Consider the following 20,376-nt stretch of genomic DNA (forward strand, 5'->3'; position numbering starts at 1 on the left):
ATACCTTTCTTTCCAATGCTACAGTTATTGTTTTCATTTATTGCTATCACGGTACTTGTTAAAGCACTTAGTATGTGCCAAGCTCTGTACTGAGTGCCGCAGTAGGTACAAGCTAATCAGGTTGGATATAGTCCCTGTCCCACAGGACTCTCAGTCTAAGTAGAAAGGAGTGAGATTTAATCCCCATTTTACAAATGAAGGAAATGTGACACAGAAAAGTTAAGTGGCCTGCCTAAGATCACACAGCATACAAGGGGGCTGAGCCAGAATTAAAACCCAAGTTCTCTGTAGCCTAGTGGACTAGGCTACACTGCTTCCCTAATTGTTAAGAGACATCGGGTTCTGTGGAACACTGGTGGTTTCCTTGTCTCCCCACAACATCCCTTGCCTCCCCAGAACAAGATCACATTTTCAAATGGAGAGGGATTGCTGCAATTTTTTTTGTGTGTGTGCGAGAATATTTCCTTCAGTGCTGAATCCAGAGACTTAAGTGTTTTGAAAAATGTTTCCAGTTAAAACACGACCCGGTAAAAAGTGTGAAACTTACTTTCATCAAGGACTTTGCCTGTTTTGAAGGAGAAGAGGCTTGAAAAGCATTCTTGTCCCACAAGTAAAATGGCTGTTAACATGAACATCACGCCCAGCAAAAAATAAGTTTTGTATTTTTAGTAAGAAAGCTCAGAGTTTATTCAACAGTTCCAAAAGGAGCACAATTTAGTTGAATATGCATTTTTTCCACTAAATTGGGGTAATGGGTGTGGCTTCCACAGTGTCTCAGGATAGTCCCTTCCACACATTAGTAAAGCTCTTTAAGAGGGAAGTTGTCTTCGTGCCCTCACTTCAGGATTAGAAAGTGAACACAGACAGTAAAATAGAGTTGTGTGGGCAGCTTGGTCTAAACTCTCTCTGAATTTATGGTTGTGGAGATGAAGTGATTTTTTTTAACTTTGGAGAGAAGTGAAATCCAACTTAAATGTCTGTTGTACCTTCCCTTTCAGAATTTCAATGACTGTGTGTACGTGAGGTAGTGAACCGTGAAAAATCTGTTTGCAAAGCTGACAAAACAAAAACGATCGTTTTTACCTTGTGTTCTGAATATGTAAAGAAAGAATCAGTTTACATTCAGTGTAATCCCAGATGAAGGAAACAATCGTCTTTTGGACTGGGCTACACAATGTATTGCAGGAAGCATGGTGGCACTTTCTGAAAATGATGTAACACAGGAATTGATTTTATTATCCAGTAACACCAATATAAGCGATTATTTCAATCGCCCATCCTAGCTTGGGGATTTCTGGTCTCTCTTCCCTGTGGTTTGGAAGGTCTACATCCATCATGAAGGAAGGGAAGCATAACCCCATGTACGGTAACTAGTACACAAAATCCCGCAGCTGATGACCTCCAAGAATACATTTACTGGACTCTCCCCTTCTAGACTATTCTTCCCATCTGCACTGTAAGCTCGTTGTGGGCAGAAACTGTGTCTACCAAGTTTGTTATATTGTTCTGTTGTACTCTCCCAAGAGTCTAGTACAGTGCTGTGCACCCAGTAGGCAATTAATAACTAAGATTGAGTGATAGATTGAATTGAATAGGGGCCTTGTAACAAGGGGGGGAAGAATTGGACTGAATTAAAAAAAAAATAGGGCAAACAGTTTAAAAAAACAAACAAAAGAAAGTGTAAGCTCATTGTGGACAGGGACCTTGTCTACCAATTATCTTTTATTGTACTCTACAAGCACAATAGTCTACACACCAGTAGTGCTCAATAAATACCATTGATTTCTTGAATTAGAACTACAATTATTTTAAGTTGATTCTCCAGAAGACACACCGAACTGCAAGAGAACTTGAGAGGTTTCAGTATGGATTGTATTACAGTTTCCCCAAATCTTCATCCAGGAAGAAACTTGGAACACCAGTAGGAATATTGAAAAACTACCTGGTAATAAGCTTAAAAAATTATCTACTAAAAAAAAAAGACGTATGTTTCACTTTACCATTGAGAGTTTATTCTTTTCAAAGCTCTTTGGGGGGTGTTTGTTTTCAGTTTTCTATGCTGTTTGCTAAGGGTTTACTATATTTCAGGCACTGTGCTAAATGCTGGGGTATTTAGGTAATCAGATTGGATACAGTCCATGTCCCAGATGAGACTCACAGTCCTAGTGCCCATTTTACAGATGAAGGAACTGAGGCACAGAGAAGTGAAGTGATTTCCCCAGGTCACACAGCAGAGATGTAAGGGATCCAGGATTAGAACACAGATCCCTCTGACGCCTATGTTGTATCTACGAGGACATGCTGCTTATGAACACTGTGGCTTCAGTAGCATTTGGAAATCAGTCCTGGATGAACATCCACATTCAGATGAGCTGAATCTAAAACAAAATGCTGATGTAGACTCTACCCTTTTTACCACACCAAATGCTAAAATTCACCGTGGTACTGTGTCCAACCGGGTATCGTTGGCGTATTTTCCCTTCGATGATGGGGATAGCTTGGAAAGGAGAAGCAGCACAGTTCTAGTTGATAGAGCACTTTTCTGCTGTTTGACCTTGAGCAAGTCATTATACTTTTCTGTACCTCACTTATTGAGAAGCAGCGTGGCTCAGTGGAAAGAGCCCAGGCTTTGGAGTCAGAGGTCATGGGTTCAAATCCCAGCTCTTCCAACTGTCAGCTGTGTGACTTTGGGCAAGTCACTTGACTTCTCTGGGCCTCAGTTACCTCATCTGTAAAATGGGGATTAAAACTGTGAGCCCCCTCCCATGGGACAAACTGATCACCTTGTAACCTCCCCAGTGCTTAGAACAGTGCTTTGCACATAGTAAGTGCTTAAAAATACCATTATTATTATTATCTCATCTGTAAAATGGGTATTAAGACTTAGAGCACCATTGGATAAGTCCAACCTGATTACCTTGTTTCTAACCCAGTGCTTAGTACATTGTCAGGCAAATATTAATTGCTTAACAAATACCATAAAAAATAAGATTGGATACCTTTCTTAGGGGGTGAAGGCTAGGACTTTCCTCCTGCAGGAACTCATGGTTGCCCACTCCCCAGTCCCTGCAAGATGTAGGAACAGAAGTGCCAGCATCCTTCCAGACACATCTGTTCCTGGTCCAGGGACTTGCAGAATAAAAGCTGTCTAGGCAAGTTACCATGGCATTGGCCCTGCCGTTTTCCTGGCAGAGTCTCCCAGCAATGAACCCTTTTCTCCATCATCAGCCAAGACTTCCTTCTGATCCCAGAAGGACATTAGGACCAAGGAGCTAATCATCTCCTCCTGGCCATTAATGAAAGATCAAATATTTTGGTGCTTTTACTGTTTTGTCTTTCCTAGGCTCCTCTTCCCCCAGCCTTTGTGACAGATCAGAATCAAAGAACTACTGCAATGTGAGCCCTTTGAAGATTATGTTTATTCTGTGTCTGTATTATGTAGTACACTGCGGTCACTAAGAAATTCACTTAGTTCTGCCAGGATGTGTGTTGTCATTACCAATTTTGGCTAGATTGTTGATAGGAAATCACGGAGCCTTAGTTCAAAAGTCTGAGCTGGTTTGAAAGAAACTGTGTGTGTGTGAGCGAGAGAGAGAGTGAGAGAGAACAGGTGACTGTTTTAGTGTGAGTTTTCCTAAATGCAGTGATGATGAGAACACAGCATAATGTTATAGGAGAACTGGGTGTGCTAATAAACAGATTGCTACATAATTTTCTGAGTACATTTTAGGCATTCCCAATTTAATACCCACAAAGTGAGGCAAATACTTTTATAAACAATGTTAGAAGAAATATTTGGATTTTCGTGTATACAGTGGAAGAAAGGTGACCACCAAGAAGCTTTTGGAAAAGTACTTTTGGATTCATTAAATTCTACTCTTTGGATTAAAGATAAATGCAGATTTTTCAGCTATCAGTATAATGTATTGAGTGCTTACCCTGTGCAGAGAATTGTACTGTTTGGAGGTGCCTAATAGAACTTGCATCTATCTACCTTTCTATCAATCAGTGGTATTTATTGAGCACTTACTATGCGCAGGTACTGTACTAAGCACTTGGGAGAGTACAATATAACAGATTTGATAGACACGTTCCCTGCCCACAAGGAGCTTACACTCTGGAGGGGGAGATAGACATTAAAATGAATTGTGTTTATGTATATAAATACAGTAGGGCTGAGGGTGAGATGATTAAGGGTACAAATTCAAGTGCAAGGATGATGCAGAAGGGAGAGGGAATGGGGGAAATGGTGTTCAGTCAGGAAGACCAACTATTCTCGTACCTTAATGGAAATAGCACAGGACTGGGAGTCAAGGATCCTGGGTTCGAGTTCTAGCCCCAGTACTTATTTGCCTGCTGTGTGACTTGCAGCAAATTTCTTGACTTCTCAGTTTCTTCACAGGAAAATGAGGATAAAGTATCTGTTCTCCCTCCTTCTTACACTGTGAGCACTGCATGGCCCAGTCAGTCAATTGTATTTATTGAGCACTTACTGTGTGCAGAACTCTTTACCAAGCGCTTGGGTGACTCTAGTGCAACAATAATCATACACAGTCCCTGCCCATAATGAGCAGTTTAGAGGATTCAGGGACAGTATCTGACCTGAATGAATAGTATCTGCCCCAGCCCTTAGCACACCAGTCAATTCTTTACAACTAACGCAGTTTGTATTATTACATTGCCTCAACTCTAGACCACCCTAAATCTCACCACTCCCTTTTTTTTCCATCGAATTTGGCCTCCCTGGATCTTTCTCTTCACATACCTTAGCTGCCATGGAAACAATATATAAATCTATATATGGAAGCACAAAATGCCTAGATAGACAAAAATCTACAAGGTCACCTAATCTACACCTCTATCCACCCACCCTTTCCCAGAGTTAAAATGATTATTTCCTGTTTTCCATTCTTGAGTTTGAGGACTAAAAATAACCCCCAAAAAACGAATGGTAGATTTAAAAAAAAAAAAAAAAGCCAGTGCTTCAAACACCACACTTCTCTGTTTAGACTTGTAAGAAGCATCCTCACTGCCATGCTTATGTTTTTCACATATAAAATTAGAGCTGGGCAACCATCATACATTGACTGAAGTGAGAAAATGTCAAATGAAAATTCTGTGGCAGAATTTTTTGGTGACATATATGAAGATTTGGGAAGGTTTTGGAATTTACATAGAGCTCAGCCCTCTCCCTCAATATAGAGCTTTTGCATTATGCTTTCTGAAGTGTAGCGAAAAAAAGACACCTTGGGTAATACTTTTCTGAGGCAGCAAAATTAAGTTTCTCAGAGAGGACCATGAATTTATCCTTGCAATTTAAAAGGGGAGGAAGAGATAAGAGACTGGAGTATTCTCACCTCTCCCTAAAAAACAAAACAAAACACTCTTTTTAGTAGCTCTCTGACACATAGAGAGCCCTTTCTAAAGTTTCTGAAAAGAGGAAGGAATAATGAGAATGAAAAATAGAGGCATCACATCCGAGGTCACCAAGCCAGTTAATTGGTATTCTCCGGTAACACCTGACACGAGAGTGAGAGTCTGCTTTGACCTCACACATGATTTAATGAGGCAATAGAATATAAAAGATTGATTATGCATGCATTCAATAATACTGCTCCAATCAATAAGTATTTATTCATTTTATTTTGTATGATATTGTTACTATGTGTCAAGCACTGTTCTTGCACTGAGAAACAAGTTAAAACAGCAAAATAAAATCCCTGTTCCTGAATGGGGCTCCCAGTCTAAGGGGGAGAACAGGTATTGAATCACTTTTTGTAGTTGAAGAAATGGAGGCACAGAGAAGCGAAGTGACTTGCCCGGGGTCACAGAGCAAGCAAGTGGCAGAGCCTGGATGAGAACCCAGGTCTGCTGGCTCCCAGGGCTGTGCCCTTCACACTAGATCATACTGCATCTCTGTTGGGTGATGTGTGGATAATTGGCTCTGGGTTATCTTCTTTTTGACATCACTTTTCCCCCTTGCCTATTGAAGTTTTTGTAAGAGCTTGTCATTGATCAGCACCCCTAATGAGTTTCAATTCCTTGATAGGTAAGTTGACCATTTATCTTGGTTAGCCAGGACAGTAGATTTTTGCAAGCTGTCCTGAGCAACAGATAGGTAGATGATATCTGTTAAGCGCTTACTATGTACCAGGCAGTATATCAAGCAGCAGGATAGATGCAAACTTATCAAGTGGACCTGGTCCGTGTGCCACATGGGGCTCACAGTCTTAATCCCCATTTTACAGATGAGGTAACTGAGGCACAGAGCGGGGAAGTGACTTGCCCAGGGTTACCCAGAAGGCAAGTGGCAGAGCTGGGATGAGTGAGAGGGAACGGGTGATAGCGGGATCAGAGCCAAAAGGACAGAGGAAATGTGTGGCAGTGGGGCCCAGGCTCATTGAGGGGTCAAGGGAGAGGAGGGGATGGGAGGGGAAAAATGTGGAGGAAAAGAAGAAAGCAGAATGAAGGAAGCTGGGGGCGGAGGAGGACAGAGTGTGTGTCAGGCCATCTGGCTTCCGGCTTAGACCGAACTGATCTTGGTCTGTAGAGCTTTTTCATTCATCCATTCAATTGTATTTATTGAGCGCTTACTGTGTGCAGAGCACTGTACTAAGCACTTGGGAATCCCAGACTGAGCCCCCTCCTTCTGCTCCCCATCCCCCCCACGCCTTGCCTCCTTCCCCTCCCCACAGCACCTGTATATATGTATATATGTTGGTACGTATTTATTACTCTATTTTGTTTGTACATGTTTATTCTATTTATTTTATTTTGTTAATGTGTTTTGTTTTGTTGTCTGTCTCCCCCTTCTGGACTGTGAGCCCACTGTGGGGTAGGGACCGTCTCTGTATGTTGCCAACTTGTACTTCCCAAGTGCTTACTACAGTGCTCTGCACACAGTAAGTGCTCAATAAATACGAATGAATGAATATTGCCCGTGCTCCTTCCACTTGGCCACGCTGCGTCTTTCATGGCTGACATGTGGACGATTGGCTCCTGGTTATCTGATTTTGGACCATTGAACATTTAGCATGATGGAAATTTAATGGTCAGCACGCAGCTTTCCAAGAACCTGGCTGAACTGGCAGAGGATTTCCAGCCCCCAGCTCTGCAGCTGGAGTCCGTGTTCAAGTTACTCGGAAAGGGAGACTGTGTTGGCCAAGGAAATAAAAACGACACTGCATCCTCCACCCTCCATGTTATTTTTATCTCTGTATCTCCAACTAGATTTTAGCAGTCACACACTGAGATGTACTAAGACTGTAAGCTCACTGTGGGCAGGGAGGGTTTCTGCAAATTCTGTTGTACTGTACTCTCCCAAGTGCTTAATATTGTGCTCTGCATGTAGTAAGACTCAGTAAATATTATTGATTGATTGATAGCCGTTGCAGTATACAAAGAGCTAGAGATACACAACAGAAACATCAGACACATTCCCTGCCCTCAACGAGCTAACACATCAAGATAAGAGCACTTTAACCAATGTTGCTATGAGAATTAATAGTAAACTATAAAATTGTACTGAAAAAAAAGCTCTGAAGAAATAAATGCCAGAGGTTGATATCTATCTGGGCAATTAATAATAATTGTGGTACTTGTTAAGCGCTTACTATGTGCCAGGCACTGTGCTAAACACTGGGGTGGATACAAGCAAATTGGGTTGGCTATAGTCTTTGTCCCTTGTGGGGCTCACAGTCTCAATTCCCATTTTACAGATGAGGTAACTGAGGCAGAGAGAAGTTAAGTGACTTGCCCAAGGTCACACAGCAGACTAGTGGTGGAGGTAGGATTAGAAGCCATGACATCTTGACTCCTAGGCCTGTGCTGTATCCATTACGCATTCCTACCTTTTCCGACAATTCCTGTGTTGGGGAAATTTCTGACAGAGGCCAACTATTTTTTCCTAGAAATTAGCAGCTCAGCATTTTTTATGGGAAAAATGAAATGCCTTGGCTAAAGGCAGCACTTATCAGATGAATATCATATGCTAAAAAGGGAAAGTACATCTTAACGCTTTCAGGAATCCTAAACCATTTCAGGGGAAGCCAGGGGTAGTTGGACTCATGGAATATATAATTCTTTTTTTAGTAGCTCTCTGGTACACAGAGAGCCCTTTCCAAAGTTTTGGGAAAAGAGGAAGGAATAATGAGAATGAAAAATAGAGGCATCACATGTGAGGTCACCAAGCCAGCTAATTGGTATTCTCTGGTAACACCTGACACAATAGAGTGAGAGTCTGCTTTGACCTCGCACGTGATTTAATGAGGCAATAGAATATAAAAAATGGATAATGCATGCATTCAATAACGCTGCTTCAAAATTAGCCAGAGACCCTGCTCTTCCTTCAGCTGAAACAAGTCTGCCATTTGGCCCCCAGCAGGTTTGGGGAGGGTGCCGGGTCTCTGACTTTTGGAGACACAGTTGGGATGGTGTCACTTTGGATCATTCCATTTGGAATTACCTATACAAGAGAAAATTTCCAGAAGAAAAGCTTCAAGCCCTTAAACATAGTCTATTATTCAGTATCACTGGTAGAAGGCCTTCTCATATGCACAGAGACAGTCACTGGCACTTCAGAACTCTCTAAGAAAATTGGGCTTTATAATAGACGAGGAGAGGCACCTCTCCTGATAGGAACATATCAGGACCTATGTTCCTTGTCAGCTTAGCATTTCTCTCTATCTGGATAATCACACCTATAACTTTGGCTTAAAAACCCCTTAAACGGTGAAGGCTTGCAAATTTATTTGTGCCATATTTTTCCATTCCCTTTTCCCATTTATCCATGCTTTTTATTTGTAGGTTTTCTGATAGTGGGCCTCCATCATCTGTTTTTCTCTTGTTGTTTTCCTGGTTTTCATCTGCTTGTTGACACAAAATGCGGTAGTATCAGTAAATACATACTGCTTGCTCAGTATGCTAGTTGCTTTAGAAAGAGGTTGATCAGCTAGAAAGCTGGACTCACTAGTATATATAGACAGAATCGGTGATGCAACAGAGGAAAAGAGAGATAATAATGCTAATGATAATAATAATTATGGTATTTGTTAAGTTCTTACTTTGTTCCAGCCACTGTAGTAAGCGCTGAGGTGGATACCGGCAAATACGGTTGGACACAGTCCCTGTCCCACATGGGGCTCCCCGTCTTAATCCCCATTTTACAGATGAGATAACTGAGACCCAGAGAAGTGAAGTGACTTGCCCAAGGCCACACAGCAGACAAGTGGCAGAGCAGGGACTAGAACCCATGACCTTCAGACTCCCAGGCCTGTGCTCTAGCCACTCTGCCTTGCTGAATGAAACAGAGATATGAGAACAGAGTTTTTAAATAAACAGTTAGTTTTACATATTTTGTGTCATTTGTGCTTGCATTAGTACAACTGTGCAGATGGATGTAACCCAGATTGTTGTTTTTTTTCAATTACCCTTCATTTTCTTGTGTACAAATCCATTCTTGGTCCTGTTTCAAATCCTTCTATATATATATATATATATATATATATATATATATCTATATATATATACAATGGTATTTGTTAAGTGCTTACTATATGCCAGGCACTGTACAAGCTCCTTGGATGGATATAAGCAAATCCTGTTGGACATAGTCCCTGGCCCATGTGGGGCTCAAAGTCTCAATACCCATTTTGCACATGAAGTAACGGATGTATGTGTATGTATATATATATATATATATATATATATATATATATATATATATATTTGTACACATTTATTACTCTGTTTTACTTGTACATATTTATTCTATTTATTTTATTTGGTTTGTATGTTTGGTTTTGTTGTCTGTCTCCCCCTTCTAGACTGTGAGCCTGCTGTTGGGTAGGGACCATCTCTGTGTGTTGCCAACTTGTACTTCCCAAGTGCTTAGCACAGTGCTCTGCACACAGTAAGCGCTCAATAAATACTGTTGAATGAATGAATGAAGTGACTTTACCAGTGTCACATAGCAGACAAGTGGTAAAGGCAGGATTAGAACCCATGACCTTCTGACTCCCAGGCCCCTGCTATATGATTATGTTTTTCTTCTAACAGCCAAAGTGTATTTTCTTTGTTGTGTTATTGGGGGTTTTGTTTTGTTTTGTTTTTCAGTGAATGGACAAATTAGTGATTTTTGTTGTACGTAATTCAAGTGAGTAGGTATAGGAAGGGAGAGGGCAGAACATAATTTTTATTCTGAAACAATTCAATTTTCACAAAAGCAACAAGGAAATAATACGGATAATGATCTGTGGAGTCCATCGTATATCCACAAATGTCACTCCAGTTTAATTCAAACTCCGAGCCATCGGTAGTTTCAGTCCACCAAAGTATAATTCAGTTTTATTCATGGAATGGAATTCTACCGAAGTCTATTAACTCCGGGTTCATATCCCCCAGATGTAACTCCGATCCTCCCCAAAGGTCACATAGACTTTTCAAAGTAATATAGCTTGGTCTTTAGGTCAAGCTAAGTAATACGTTTTCACAATGGCATTTGATATCTTGGAAGACCTATCGTTGTTTGTGCTGATGAAAGCAAGTTTGCGGGAGGCAGGTCTTTTTTTTTTTTTTGTCTTTTTTTTTCCCCCTCCCTAGTATTACCTCAGCAGAAAACTTTCTGTTCTAGAAGGGATCTTTGGCTGAGACGTAGAGCTGTGAACAATTCACCTACTGCCTTGCTAGGTTAGTTCCCTTCCATCTGTTAATTGACTACAAACCATCAGCCAAACTTTTATTTTTATTTTTTGGGGGAAGGGGGAAGGGGGTAGGAGCCAGGATATAGATCAGACAAAACTCCAGTGTCAGCACCTCTGGATGCAGTTTTTGAGATTGAATACTGAGGCAGAAGTTTCCAAATCCCAAAGAGACATCTGAATTTAAGATAATATTCTCTTCAGTTACTCAGTGTCAAAACCTGAATCCTCTCGAGCAGGCCGTAGGTAGTAACTAAGTGATTCTAGGCATAAATACTATGGATAATGAAAGAAAGGTCATAAAAACCTGTACATAGGTGAAGGTTAAATGCTGGGTCATGAACCAAGGGATTTTGCTTAATAGAGACCAATCAGTGAAACACATCAAAGGTTTTCAATGGGGGGGTTTCCTTTGTGCGGAACATGTACCAAATGCTTTGGAGACTACAGTACGACAGAATGGTAAATGCAGCCACACCGAGCTTACAGTCTAGAAATGATACCAGTGATGGCTGGTATCTGTGGACCAGAAAGACACAATTACCTGAAATATTTATTTTTCTATTGCTACAGAAAGCTCATAGAAGCAACGTGGCTTAATGGATAGAGGAGGGGACTGGGAATCAGAAGGACCTGAGTTTTAGTCTTAGCTCTGCCACCTGTCTGCTGTGTGTCCTTGGGCAAGTTGCTTACTTCTCTGGGTCCAACCCGATTAGCTTGTATCTACTCCAGCTCTTAAAACAGTGCTTGATGCACAGTAAGCGCTTAACAAATACCATTATTATTATCATTTATTATCATTATTTCTTCTGACACTGCATCACATTTTATTCAGAGAGCTGGGCATTGTAGGAGGGCTTTGCCAAATTCCCCGACAACTTGCTAGCCAAAAAATGTTGGGAAGTGTGTCTTATGGAAGAACCGAAAGTACTTTCAGTTAATGAACAACATAAAGAGAGAAAATAAAAATTTGGAGCGAAAAACTCATAAGATCAAGGACAGTTATATAGTTTTATGCAAAACTGCTAATTATCCAGGGCAGTACACGACGTATTATTTATTCTATTGTTCAGGCTTTTGCTGTCTTTGATCATTCTTACATGTTCTGGCTAGCGGCATTTTGACCGCTGTGTGGCTTGAACATTGCTTCAGTGCTTGTGACCTGACTCTGTTCTAGACCTCTTTATTGCTCATCTTGCCTTGCCAATTGCTGTTTTGTGTGTTTCACTGGTAGGACTGGTGAAACTGGTTCCAGAAGTTGGACCTGTCTATTATACAGTTGAACCAGGGGTTACAATTTGAGAAAAAGCTGGGTACCATAACAGCAATGTATTTTGGCATGGTGAAAACTGAGGCAGCGTGTATTAGAAACCTTACATCATTTTCATTTCAGTTTGGTGAATAGGGGTGGATCTCTAAGCTCATTATGGGCAGTGAGCATGTCTGCTAATTCGGTTAAATTGTCCTCTCCCAACCGCTTAGTACAGTACTCTGCACAGAGTAAGTCCTCAATAAATACCATGATTAATTGATTTGGAGGATAATATCCTACTCTAAAAACTAAAAGCTTTCTGGTTCCTTAGTACTCCTTATTTGTTTTATCCACATGGCATCACTGACACTGTCCTAAAATTTACTTTAGAAAGCTCCTTGTGGGCAAGAGTCTTTAGCGTTGGTTGTGCATTTCAATCCTGTGGCTTAGTGGAAAGAGCACACACTTGGGAGTTAGAGGTTGTGGGTTCTAATTCCGGCTCACCAATTGTCAGCTGTGTGAATTTGGGCAAGTCACTTAACTTCTCTGTCCCTCAGTTACCTCATCTGTAAAATGGGGATGAACCTGTGAGCCCCCAGTGGGACAACCTGATCACTTTGTACCTACCCCAGCACTTAGAACAGTGCTTCAAACATAAGTGCTTAACAAATACCAATGTTATTATTACAGTTCAATAGAAGCTCAATAAATCCAGTTACTACTGATAACTCAATTGTGAAGGTGAGACAGCTTCTTCGTGGACATCTCATTTTTCTGGTCAATTTTTAAAAGGGTTCCCTATAAAATGAAGAATACAATTGGAAATTCCATCTCCTTGCCAACGAATAGAGGGAGGGACTGTTTCCCTGTCCTGGGAGCAAAATTGGGTTTGCTATCTCTTTCTGGGATTGTCTTTAGCATAAGAATAATCAGTATTCTGTTCCATTGTGCATAGTAATCAGAAATCAAATAATGCACAACAAATACGTGTTTAACCAGTTTTCAAATAAGCTTTTTTTTCCCCTTGGCTAGAAAGGCTTGTTCTTCTCTGGGGACATGAAGCTTCTTCACAGGCCTAATACTGTCATTTTCAGAACAGACTTTCCACTCTACAAATCATAACAATAAGGCCAAATTTGCCTTTTAAGTGTTAATGAAAAATCACCCTTTCTGTCATGAAAGGAACAAAAACCTATTTGTAATTTGATACATTCCCTTTCTGTGACTTGTTATCAATAAATTATAAATCACCTGCCACATTGCTATCACAGTGAAAATAACAATACTGTTACTTGGGAAGCAAACTATGATGGCCTTCCTTCTGGTCCTTAAAAACTACTGTGACATGTTTCTTTGGTAGTGGTTGTTTTGGCTTGTGTTTTTTATTTTGTTTGTCTTAAATAATGATATTTCTTTAGCTCTTAGTTTGCGCCAGGCACTTTATTAAGCACTGGGGTCGATAGAAGACAGTCAGGTTGGACACATGCCATGTCCCAGGTGGGGCTCACAGTTTTATAATCCCCATTTTACAAATGAGGTAACTAAGGCACAGGGAAGTTTTAAGTGACTTGCCCATCAGACAAATGGTGGAACTGGGATTAGAACCCAGGTCCTCTGATTCATAGGCCCCTGACTTTTCCACTGAGGCATGCTGCTTCTCATTGCATATGCTTGACTGGGAAACAGAAGTAGTAGTAATAGTAGTGATACTGTAAGTATTTATTAAGCACCTACTGGGACATATACATTGTACTAAGTGCTTGGGAAAATATCTCAGAAGCAAAAAGCTGGGCAACAGTGTGGCCTAGTGGAAAGAGCATGGGCCTGGAAGTTAGAGGATCTGAGTTCTAATTCTGCCTCTGACAATTGTTTGCTTAGTGACCTTGGGCAAATGGCTCAATTTCTCTGTTGCAGTTTCCTCAACTATAAAATGAGGATTAAATCCTGCTCCCTCCCACTTAGCCTGTGAATCCTATGTGGGACAGGGACTGTGTCCAACCTAATAGCCTTGTTTCTACCCCACCACTTAGAACAGTGCATGGCATGTAGTAAGCACTAAATGAATGCCATTTTAAAAAGACACATTGCCGCCCCACAAGGAGTTTTATTCTAAAGAGCTATTTTGCAGTGGTAGGACTTTAAAGAGGAACAGGACTTTTGTGGGGAGAGAAACTTTCACAGTGACCAGAGTTCAGGAAGGTAGGAGAAAGCCAGATGACTTCTGAAAGTTAGCTCAGCCCCCAGGATAACTTCCCTCAATATGAAATGCCCCATGGTGGGAGAAGAGGAGGGGTTACATGAAAAACAAGAATTGGAATTTGTAGTTCCCCTAATGATGATAATAATTGTGGTGTTTAAGTGCTTACTCTGTGTCAAGCACTGTATTAACTGCTGAAGTAGATAGAGGATAACCACATCCCTCGTGGGGCTCCTAGGCTAAGTAGGAGAGAGAACAGGTAATGAATCCTCATTTTGCAGATAAGGGAACTGAGGCACATAGAACTTAAGTGAGTTGCCCAAGGTCACACAACAGCTAAGTGGTGCAGCTGGGATTGGAACTCAACTCCTCTGACTCCCTAGGCCATGCTGTTTCCTCTAAGCCATGCTACTTCCTTAATTACTTTTCATCACTATAACCATGAAATCCTATGTTGCTTTTGGGCTGGCAGTAATGGAAGACGTAATACTAAGAAATCAATTCTAGAGTTCAGGGAAAGGGAAAGTCCAAAGAATTCCTGTGTCCAATCCAAGTAATCACATGAAAACATTAATTTGTAAGCTTTCTAGCAGTTGTGTATAGGTTGAACACAAGACTTATGAATAGTCAACCGTAGCACTTATGTATAGATCAATTTTCATTACTCTCTTGTTTTTGCCAGCTGCAATAGAACATACACTGAATGTGGGCAGGGAATATGTCTTACGCTTCTGTTCTTTGCTGTGTGCTTAATGCAGTAACTGACCCTGTATGGAAAGTCAAGCAACACCTTCACTACAATATTTACTGTATTTTTTGTGGTGTTACTTGTATACATATATAATTCTCTTGGTTTCCCCATGACATTGTAATTAATCATTGGCATTTATTGAATGCTTATTATGTGCTGAGCACTGTACTATGTTCTTAGGAGAGTACAGTTAAACAGGGTTGGTAGACACATTTCCTTCCCACAAGGAGCTTACAGTCTAAAGGAGAGCTTATGAACTAGAGTCTACATTGAAAGCTTGGGGCCTTCCTTGAAATAATACTATATTTTTATGGTATTTGTTAAGCACCTATTATGTGCCAGACACTGTCCTAGGCACTGGGGAAGATACAAGTTAGGTTGGGCAGAGTCCCTGTCCCATGTGGGGCTCGCAGTCTTAATCCCCATTTTACAGATGAGGTCACTGAGGAAACTGGGGCACAGAAAAGTTAAGTGGCTTGCTTAAGGTCACACAGCAGTCAAGTGGAGGAGCTGGGATTAGGACCCAGGTCCTTTGGCATCTCAGCCCTGTGCTCTATCGCCTAGCACATGCTGCTTCTCTTTCTGCTACTCTTCCAGATGCTTAGAAAAGTCTTCTGCATATAATAGGCAATCAATAGAAATTATTGAATGAATGAATGGATGAATAAGAAGCAGCATGGCCTAGTTGAAAGACCATGGGCTTGGGAGTCTGAGGACCTGGGTTCTAATGCTATATCTTCCTGTTGCCTGCTGCGTGACCTAAGGCAAGTCACTTAACTTTTCTGTGCCCCAGTTTCCTCAACTGTAAAATGAGGATTCCACATTTGTTCCCCCACCTACTTAGACAGTGAGTTCTGTGCGGGAAAGGGATTGTGTGCAACCTGATTAAATTCTATCCACCTCAGCACTTAGAAAAGAGCTTGACACATAGTAAGCCCCAATGCCATAACAATAATAATCAATCAATCATATTTATTGAGTGCTTAATGTGTGCAGAGCACTGTATTAAGCTCTTGGGAGAGTGCAGTTTAAACAATATAATAGACACAATTTAGAGGTACAGGCATTAATGTAAATGAGTAAATTATGGCTATGAGCAAAAGTGCCATGGGGCTGGGAGGGAGGAAGTCAGGGCAAAATGTGTGCAAGAACTGGAAAAGAGGGCATAGTCAAGGAAGGCCTATAGGAGGAGATGTACCTTCAATTATTATTATTATTATTATTATTATTATTATTATTATCATTCAATAAGGCTTTGAAGGCGACAAAAGTAATTGTCTATATGAAGAGGGAGAGCATTCCAGGCCAGCGGCAGGATTTGGGCGAGAGGTCAGTGGAGGAGAAAGGCGAGATTGAGGAATAGCTTGTAGGTTGCTATTAGAGGAGCAAAATGTGCGGGCTGGGTTGAGGTCCAGCACTTAGAACAGTGCTAGGCACCTAGTAAGCCTTAACAAATACCATCATTATTAGTGGGAGAGTAGTGAGTAGAGGTAGAAGGGGACCTAGTGATTGAGTGCTTTAAAGTTGATTGTAAGGAGTTCAATAATGATTGTATAATGCTCTTTTAAAACTAACTGGTCTTCCTACCCTAGGTCAGCTAAGATATTGTACCCTCTGAGAATTTAGAAAATTTTAGAATTGAAACTGCAGGGATGACAGCCATAATTGAAATAATTGGTACAGAAATATATGAAATAGTCAATGTGGTCTCCAAAATAACTTTTTGTCACAAGAGACGCAGATTACCCTAAATCTTTTTTTTTTTTAATTGAATTCTTGTATATTACCTCGGGAAAAGGATGGCGCTTTAAAATAATTGCCCTCAAAATATATAATCCGCAAGAATGGTTTATTTTAATTTAGGTGTTCCTAGTGAATGATTTGGGTAGGATGCACTGCAGTAGGAATGTCATTAGTCAGTGAGCATGAACATATTATATATAGTCAGGGAGTCAGGCTCAGTGAGGATGTTTCATTGCCACAAGCTCAGATGGAACGTTTTCCACCTGCAACCGGCCGGCAATAAATCCCAAATGCACCCCCTTCCACGTCAAGTTGATGGGGAAGCAGCAGTTTCCAGGCAGAGGGCAGCAACAAACTGTTTATTGTTCAGTAGTGGGGGAAAAAACCCCAACAAAAAACAATGCATGAGTAATCAGATTCAGGTGATTCTGAACAGCTTCTCAGGAGATTAAAAAGCGAAGAACCACAGAAAAATCATTCAGCCAGTGCACATTCAGGCCATTGTCATCAACGCTTTAAATAAATAAGTGAAATAAATCCCAAATCTCCATCTGTCTCAGGCAGTCTAAATGTGGTAGAAGTCACACGACAATTTCTGAGTGGTTGTGCTTTCTTTTTTCATTTCTGTAAAATTGTAAACTGACCGCAGTGTCATTGGGCATCTCTGGTGACCTATGAAAAGCCATTTAGAGTCTCTCAGTTTTCAAACAAAGGGGATAGTAAAATGTTCTTGTTTCCAAAAGAATGAGCAGCTCTTTACCTGCAATTGCAAGGGTAGTGGGAGATGTGATTCAGATCAGAAATGGTGCATCTTCAACCCTAGATGCCGTAAGAGATCTTGCCCAATTCCATTTGATCAAACAATCAGAAGTACTTCTTGTGCAGCACAATGTACTAAGCCTTGGAAGAGCACAGTAGATTTAATTAAGATGATCCACGCTCTTGAAGTTGAGTCCCACCGAGGTAAACTTTAGAGTTTTTAAATCATTGTCCGCTTACCTTACCTCATTGATCTACTACAGCCCAGCCTGAACACTTCACTCTTCTAGAGCTAATTTGCTCACTGTGCAAATCTATGTCTCTTCTGACACCTTTCCCACATCCATTGGGAAATGGTGGTTGCTTAGACCAGTGCAGTTTATAGTAGAGAAGGGATGGATCCTGGAGATGCTGTGAAGAAAGAATCAACAGGAATTGATGACTGTTCGGAAGTGTAGATTGAATGAGAGAGAGAGGAGTCAAGTGTGTCTTAGAAAAGACTGGAGTGAAATATATTGGGAAATTTGGAATATGCACAAATCCAAGGAATATCTCTCTCTTTCCCTCCCTCTCTGCTCTCTATCTCTTGCTCTCTCTCTCCACCCCCTGCCCATATATGCATATTTGGAAATGAATGGAGGGAACTTAGTATACATAAGTGAGTGTACGTATATATAAAATACCCCCTCCCCTTATTTCCACTACTCCCTTCCTCTCAGTGCATTCATCATCAACTACAATAGACCACAGTGACTTAATTGGTTATACATAATATTTCTGAAAATCATTACTAATAGTAATGGCATTTTCTGAGCCCCCAGTGGATGCAGTGCACTGTCTTAATATTTTGGGGAAATACAGCAGAAGCACAAGTTTATTGGAAATTATTTCCACAATTCAGTCAAACCAAAAAAGAGGTATCACGTTACCAAGAACAATGACATAGGTGACACCTAAATGATGGTAGGGAAACTGCAAATCTGCAAATTTGATCTGAAAGATGTACATAAGATGTACATTTCAGGAAGTGCATAGAGAACTATTGTGGAGAGCTGTAACTCACATAGAGACATGCAGTTTACTTGTGATGGAAATCAGCTCATGCATTCTGTCTTGATTTTCATGGAAAGTAGGGGAAGAAAAGGAAAATCAGCCACTTTCTCTGTGATGGCATTCTAGTAGTTAATATTATAAACCTGGCTTTTCTGGGTAGAAGCTTGTGTTTCATTCTGCAGTGTGATCCTTTTACCTAAGATATCATGTAAAATCATAAAAAAGGAAGTGATACAGTTTCTTCTGTAGGTATTAAATTTGCTATTCATTTTTGTTTCTCTGAGTTGGTATGATTTTTCATTTTTTTTAGTGCTTGTGTGTCATATCTCTGCATGGACATATTTCTTCCTTTGATAATAATCCTACTGGGGAAAAAAAATTTAGCATGCCGAATTTGGGAAGTTATCTACTCTCTCCCCCTTCAAATATTAGAAAATGTATTTTGGGGGCCTTTTGATAGGGCATGATTGCTCATTCATTACTGTTCCAAATTAATTTGTTATTGGAGTAATTAGCATATGAGATAAAACATTGTCACTTTTGCAATATTCCTTGAGGTGGTTTTATATTAAATAAATTAGATTAATTATTAATATCATATTATTTCCTTTTATGTTATCCCTCATTTTCATTCCTGTGTAGCCTCAGGAAAACTGCTAAATCTTTCCAATGCTCCCATAATTACTTTTTGCGTACAGACATTCCGCCCAGAACACAGGTTTCGTGCATTATTTGTATACAGTGCTTTGGAAGAATAGAGGGATTCTGGGCCATGGTGCAGCTGTGAATTGTTATAATGAGATGGATATTGCAGGTGTGCTTGTTTTTGGAACTCATCTCATGTAGGATCAGAGGACCATCTGGCAACAGTATTATCCACTGATCAAATTGATGCGTGTTGTGCAGGGAACCAGTAGACAATGTCTTACCATCGTGTACTGGACACAAAAATTTTAGCTGTTGCAAACTGGTTCAAGCGCTTAGTACAGTGCTGTGCACACAGTAAGCGCTCAGTAAATACGATTGAATGAATGGTTCCCAGTGTCTGCTAATGAACTCAAGAAGGGTCAGAGAAAGGAAAGCACATTACTTGAAAGGAGCTTTAAAAGGTTCTTTTTGTTTAACATAACCTCCTTAAAATTCACCCGTTGTGAAGGTAATTCTTACATCACCCAACAATACTCTTGTTCCCACTGTCAGAATCCTCAACTGCATGGACCATTGGTCTTATCAGCTAATGGCAGCAAGTGTTTTCCATTTGCATGAGCTAATACCGTTCCTTCCTTGTTTCAGTTGACTTTGATCTCTTTTTTTTTCTTTCTCTGACATGACAGGAGTTATCAGGACCGCCCTGCACAACATGGACAGGGAAGCCAGAGAGCACTATTCTGTTGTTATTCAAGCCAAAGATATGGCGGGGCAAGTTGGAGGACTTTCTGGATCAACCACCGTAAACATCACCCTCACCGACGTCAACGACAACCCACCTCATTTCCCCCAGAGTACGTAATAGCTCCTCTTAATCTATATGGAGACAAAAAATTGTTTTTTCTTGATAGACTGTCATTAGCTACCTTCAGAACAATAGCCAAAAGCCCCCACCATTTTAGCATGGGGATGTTTCTAGACAATGGTAATGGGGTTTGGAAAGATATATTTTCTCCTCTTGGTTGAAGTGATGGCAAGTTCTTAAGTTTATTATATCAATGGGGCTGTAAAATGCTGAAGGAATACTTATGAAAGAAACTTCTCCTTTATCCAAAGATCACCTTGGGAAGTTGAAATGAGTGCATTGTGTTTCAACATAAGCCCTTCTATTGATTGGTCTGAATTGGAGCGTGGCTTAGTGGAAAGAGCATGGGCTTTGGAGTCAGAGGTCATGGGTTCAAATTCTGTCAGCTGTGTGACTTTGGGCAAGTCACTT

At 40.6% G+C, this 20,376-nt stretch overlaps 1 protein-coding gene across 3 annotated transcripts in view; it reads left to right on the forward strand.

The window, feature by feature from the left end:
* The window catches only part of CDH18 (cadherin 18), a 452,445-nt gene that overhangs the window by 367,629 nt on the left and 64,440 nt on the right, over positions 1-20,376 (forward strand). For all 3 annotated transcript variants that reach the window (XM_038770457.1, XM_038770455.1, XM_038770458.1), the window contains one exon: positions 19,787-19,954. In XM_038770457.1, coding sequence (XP_038626385.1) covers positions 19,787-19,954 — 168 coding nt within the window. The remainder of the gene's footprint in view (positions 1-19,786; positions 19,955-20,376) is intronic.

This window comes from Tachyglossus aculeatus, chromosome X3 (genome assembly GCF_015852505.1).
Source record: "Tachyglossus aculeatus isolate mTacAcu1 chromosome X3, mTacAcu1.pri, whole genome shotgun sequence".
Lineage (NCBI taxonomy): Eukaryota > Metazoa > Chordata > Mammalia > Monotremata > Tachyglossidae > Tachyglossus > Tachyglossus aculeatus.